This window comes from Oncorhynchus masou, unplaced genomic scaffold, assembly GCF_036934945.1.
Source record: "Oncorhynchus masou masou isolate Uvic2021 unplaced genomic scaffold, UVic_Omas_1.1 unplaced_scaffold_1571, whole genome shotgun sequence".
Taxonomy (NCBI): Eukaryota; Metazoa; Chordata; class Actinopteri; order Salmoniformes; family Salmonidae; genus Oncorhynchus; species Oncorhynchus masou.
The window spans coordinates 90,505-96,011 of NW_027005773.1; the positions used below are offsets into that span (position 1 = coordinate 90,505).

At 42.4% G+C, this 5,507-nt stretch overlaps 1 protein-coding gene, 1 long non-coding RNA gene and 1 other non-coding gene across 3 annotated transcripts in view; 1 reads left to right on the plus strand and 2 right to left on the minus strand.

Annotated features, from left to right (window-relative positions):
- Nucleotides 1-3,603, plus strand: part of tex2 (testis expressed 2) — a 57,816-nt gene extending 54,213 nt beyond the window's left edge. The window contains exons 12-13 of the mRNA XM_064959404.1: nucleotides 384-504; nucleotides 1,243-3,603. Coding sequence (XP_064815476.1) covers nucleotides 384-504; nucleotides 1,243-1,398 — 277 coding nt within the window. The 3' untranslated portion in view covers nucleotides 1,399-3,603. The remainder of the gene's footprint in view (nucleotides 1-383; nucleotides 505-1,242) is intronic.
- Nucleotides 3,604-4,085: 482 nt separating this feature from the next.
- On the minus strand, nucleotides 4,086-5,439 carry LOC135531281 (uncharacterized). Its single transcript, XR_010453988.1, has 4 exons — nucleotides 5,184-5,439; nucleotides 4,984-5,097; nucleotides 4,666-4,782; nucleotides 4,086-4,481 (listed from the first exon to the last, which is right to left on the minus strand). It is a non-coding gene; the product is annotated as an uncharacterized LOC135531281 (long non-coding RNA).
- LOC135531282 (small nucleolar RNA SNORA50) lies at nucleotides 4,194-4,335 on the minus strand. Its single transcript, XR_010453989.1, has one exon. It is a non-coding gene; the product is annotated as a small nucleolar RNA SNORA50 (small nucleolar RNA).
- Nucleotides 5,440-5,507: the final 68 nt, after the last annotated feature.

The following is a 5,507-nucleotide window of genomic DNA, read 5'->3' on the forward strand; positions in this document are numbered from 1 at the left end:
CAATACCTTCATACAGTTACATACTACATCTCCCCACCATTAGGATATAGAACGCCCCATCACCTTCATACAGTATACTTAGCACCTACCCCCGCAGACAGAATTTGGTACATTCCGCTCCAGGGGTAAGGTCTGAATATTGAATATCCAGTGTGAATATGCATGTTATTCAGATATAGAGATACAGAAGGGCTTAGCCTGGTTTGTTGACACAGTAGCCCACATGTCCTCTGCTGGTAATATGAAGTAGAGGAGTCAAAGCATTATAAAAAGGAAGACTAGACTAGTAGCTTACTAGTTCAATGGGTATAAGAGAAACCTTCCCCAGGATATTAGGATACAGTAAGCCAATGGGTGTAACATAGGGAACCTTCCCCGTCCAGGTATGGCTTCAGGAGTCCCCCCCACTTGGAGCTGAAAGCCCGGCCCAAGCTGGGTGAGAGGGAGGTCACGCTGGCCCACGTCACCGACTGGATCGAGAAGAAACTGGATCAGGAGTTTCAGGTACGCTGAGACCATGGAGAGTAGAGCATTAACAGCTCTCATCTTGGATTATGTAATAACTGTATTGTGTGATCTGAAATCCAGGAGCTTTGACTGAGCTTTTCCTGAACATGGGATCTGCCTGGGAACATCTCTGGGCTCTATAGTCTTTCCTGTCAGAAAGATCTACGTCCCCCTAACTATTTGTTAATACAATTTGATTAATCATATCATCACATGAATGTATATTTTGTTCAATATGTACCGAAAGCTTTCCATTTCTCTTAGCTTTGCATCTCTTCCCTTGTCAACAAAGTGAATGTCTTCCCAGTGTTAGACAATGATCGGTGTTTGAGACTTCGCTACATTATTATTATCCTTACCACACACACCCAGGCACAGAAGTATGCACACATCAGTTGTGAGTGACTATGTATGGCTTGCCAAAAATACCAGACTCCAGACAATCCCCAAATCCAATCACACAGAATAAGATTGACTGCAGTAACTGGTGTTGAGGCCTGTTTGTTGTTTTCACAGAAACATACTGTATAACTACTATAAATTGCTATTTTGTGATACCAGCTAGACCAAAGCACCTCGTTCAGCATTCAAGTGATAAACTAAGATTTGTGTTCTTGTCAAACATGCAGACAAAAGGCTTATCATAAATGTAATAGATATGTGTGGCACACCTTTAGCTTGAAGTGTTTTCTGTTTTACTCCTAGTTACTCAAGTTCTCGTTTTTGTTCTCACAGAAAATATTTGTGATGCCAAACATGGACGACCTCTGGCTACCCATCATGCACTCTGCCATGGACACCCGTTCTAACGCCAACCTGGCTACTGTGACAACATCGACCGATGCCTTGAGGGACCCAGACCTCTCGGAGCCTGAACTCTTTGACGTGTGAAGACAACAAGACTCTCCGTTTCTGGGGTGTTGCTAAGGATAAGTCACTGGCGACCTGACATCCCAGTAACCACTGGTGCCAGCGTCGCAGTGGGCGGGGCTTACTGTCCTCCCCTCAGGACAGTGGGCCAATCCCACAGCCACTCCAGACTGTGGATCCTCTACCAGGAAGTGAAGAAAGGCAGAGAGATGGAGAGAGACAGCCTGCTTACTTCTCACTTGGCTGGGAAATACTGCATCATTGGTTTGAGGGAATATTAATCCGAGGACAGTGTCAATCAGACAGGTCATGAATTCACCTGGATACACAGACCATTTGGATTGTAAGTGTGTGTGTGGTCAAATTGACATGCAGTGTAAACTGAAGAACCACACTACCTGTGATATACAGCAGCTACACCAAACGTCATAGATGAACATGAAAAGTGTGTGTACTAATCGGAGTCCATGATATGCCCTGCATTTCTTTTTCCATTGACTTTCAGACCCGAAACCCATAAAAAAATAATGGGTGTAGATGGTCAGAGAGAGAAGGCTGTGTGTGTGTGTGTGATTTGTCACATGCTTCATCATCTAATGCACATATGGGCATTGTGAGACAATGTCTATCCCCCTCCCCATCCATCGCGTGGCATTCCTTATGCAAACAGGTCAACGCCACTGTGCATCGATCAACAATACCATCCTACCCCCAAAAACAACTCAAACTGCAGAAGGCAGGCATGTGGTAGTTACTGAATACCCTTGCCTGAGACCTGAAAATGTGTGTTGGATCCTCAAGATGTCTATGCTTTAGCTCAGCGTGCTCACTCTTGTGGCATGGGTATGAAACCCGAGTAAGTCACAGATGAAGGCTATATATAGTAGTTACTGACTGCTTTCATCAAATGCATAGGGCCTTCAGTGTCTTCTGTCCACCATTGCCTCAGCCATTCTGAAGTCAAACCACATTGTCGACGAGGTGTACAAAATACCAACCATAAATCTATGTATTGTCACAAGTCTTACAGCTATGATGTCAAAAGAGGTGTGTAGAGTGTAGACAGAAGGCCTAATGAATGTACCTGTAAAGCAGGCAGTTCCCTAACTGGGTCAAATATAAAGGACCCTAAGACTGCTGACTTAGGGCTCGATTCAATCAGATCCGCTTTAGGCAACATCTGCATAATGGTTGTTTTGCCGGTGGAACTGCATTAGAGCAGTCAAATCCACAAGCGGCTTCTGGAATTATACCTAAAGCAGACATTGCCATTGTGTTTTGAGTCGCATTAAGAGAAATCCTATGCAGACCCGTTTACAAGTTCGAACATTGGAATGTGAGATGCTTTCTACACCTTAGTTAGGCTGAAAGAAATTATTTTTTGTTGTTGAATGATTATCAATTTGAGTGTCATTATTTCTATATAGACTATACTTTCTCATTCTGAACTTCTAATATGTGGGCCGGTGTGGCTTTGTGACGATCACAAGAGCAGCTGCTCACCGATTTCACAGCTTCAACAGTTACACCTCCAAAACATTAGCTTTGCGGGTGTCGTCTATCCCTGGTAAATGCTTGATCTGATTGAATCTAGGCATTACTTTGGCAGTGGTAGGAGATATTTCCAGAGTTAATTTTCTATCAACTGTTTTAAAACGCAGAGGTCAAATGCATTTTGTCTCTTGTCTTATAGGCCAAGCAGCACTCACACACACCTCTTTTTAAAACTGTTTCTCAACCTTTTGTGTACCAGCAACTGGCAAATCTGGTGTCTTATTCAGGGGGTGAACTTGTACGGCAAGTCTCACAATACAGAAACAGGAGACAGGCTCCTGCCCTGTGGACCATTGTGGTTCAGACAAGGCATGCTTAGTTACTGCCAAAGCTATGCATTTCCTCTTGGGAGCACCACTGCGCTACATTACTTCATTGTCAGACACCCATCGGAGGGACTGATCAGCAACATCCCAGGGCCCGGCGGTTGAGCACCACTTAGACCACGTTCACCAGCTAGGACACCTTACAGCTTTCACACACTCAGATTCTGAACATGTTTAGATGCCTACAGCTGGTGATTCAAACAGCCATAACTTATGTTAGCCATACCGCTCAACCAATGGAAACATGAGCCATTCAGTAAATGACTGCTTTTCTTTATCAATTTCCTGTCTTGAAATACCCGACTTCATGCTATATACATGAAAAATAAACCATTTCAAATATCAAGCAATGACCGGCGTAGATGGTTTTAAAACCTTTCAGATTCATGAAATTTGCCAAGAATAACTTACTGGTGACATTTGGGTTGTTTGCCACAACTTTGTTCAAATGTTTGTGTGTGAGGCAGAAGTGCCAATTGAATAACAAGAAATTCTAGTCAAATGTTTACAGCTAAGTCAAGCCATATTCTTTCCTCATACGCTACCAATCATTACAGTGGAGATAAATATATCTGGAATTTCAGTTGCATTGAACAATGTCACTACAGTTCTGATCAATAGAAGCTTGCATGTAACTAGTCATGCTTTGACAACAGTACCTCATCCTGGGCTAAGAGCATTCAAACTAATGAGTGGTTGTTTGGGCCATAGTGACTTTGTGCTTTTGAGTTATAGGGACATTTGCCCATGTGCACAGATCACACAACAGGTTAAAGTGTCACTGAATAAATAGTATGTAGAACTAAAAGTTGACTTAATTTGCCTGTAAACAATATATACATACTGGTTTATTCCTTAGCCTTAAAATTAGGGAATGGTACTTCAAAATCATCCAGTATTCAGATTAAAGAACAAAATACACACATGACAAATATTAGATGTGAGTTGCATTTAAAAGAGAAACTTGGGATGAAATGCCAAGTAACCCCAGTTATAACAAGCCTTTGATTTGTTCTTGCAGCTGTAGCTTGGCCTACAGAGCCATGGAGAGGGCTCTGCTGGTTCAAAGACAGTGCATACAGTTACGATATAAATGAAAACACAAAACAATCCACTACAAATATGACTTTATTGGACATCTTAATGTTCAATAAATTGAGTTGTATTAGTTGAAGTCTCTCCGTTGTATATATTTTGCACCACATTGGACTCCCATGACTGCATCTAGATCCATGAAAAAAAGGCACAAATAAGCCTACTATTTCAAACAGACAGTCAGTTTGATATGAGAATGGGTTATGTCAGAATACAAAAGGTAACTTCACCATCAATCAGAAGTCTAACGCATTAAACATCATTCATAACCCCCCCCCTATTGCACTACAAATGTCAAGATCACAGTATTCACCTTCACGTCTTTGAGGGAAACCTGAATGATGCAGGGTTCCTTTGTAGAAAGGAGCCACGCTGTTAATGGCTTACACATCTCCTGCTCCAAGACAAGCCACATTAACTCGACGATTCCCTGAAGTGGCAAAGGCAAATATAAGCACAAAAAGGTTATTCACCAAGACTGGAGACAACCACATTGATGTCCATGCCTGGGTTGAGTCAGAACGAGAAAAGTCAACTTCACTGTCAATCAGAAGTCTAACGCGTTAAAACATCATTCATACAACCATTGGTTATTTTCCATGGTTACTGGATTGCCATTGCATGCAACTACCTCAAGAGAACACAAGGGGTTCCATGGTCCCAACGTGGACTCGAGGGCCATGTTGCGGACCACGTGCGCAGTCTACGCACATGGTTGTGGTGCTCGTGATGGCCTCCGACTTTCCTGGGGAATAGAATCAAAACATTAACGAAATGATTTAGCATCAAGGAAGTTTAAAGTCAATCCAGATGTCGATAAATTAACCTTACCTTGAACGAGTCGTAAGTAGCTAGTTAGCCATTAGCTACTGGCCTTTTTACTGAGTTCCTTGCCAAATTACATAATAGGGATTAGTTGACATAGACTCACTACAGTTTTCAATGTATAATCTTCTAGCGTCCATCAAACAATATGGGTAAACAAAATTCGAGTTTAGTCTGCACAGACTGAGCCATGCGTCTGTAATCAGACATACGCTCCATGTTCCTCTTGCTTGATGTAATGTGACCGGAAGACCCCCGACGAATTTATACTTGCTTGCAAAGCATATCCGGTAGCTAGCTGTGTACTTATTGGTGGAGAAACATCCTAGA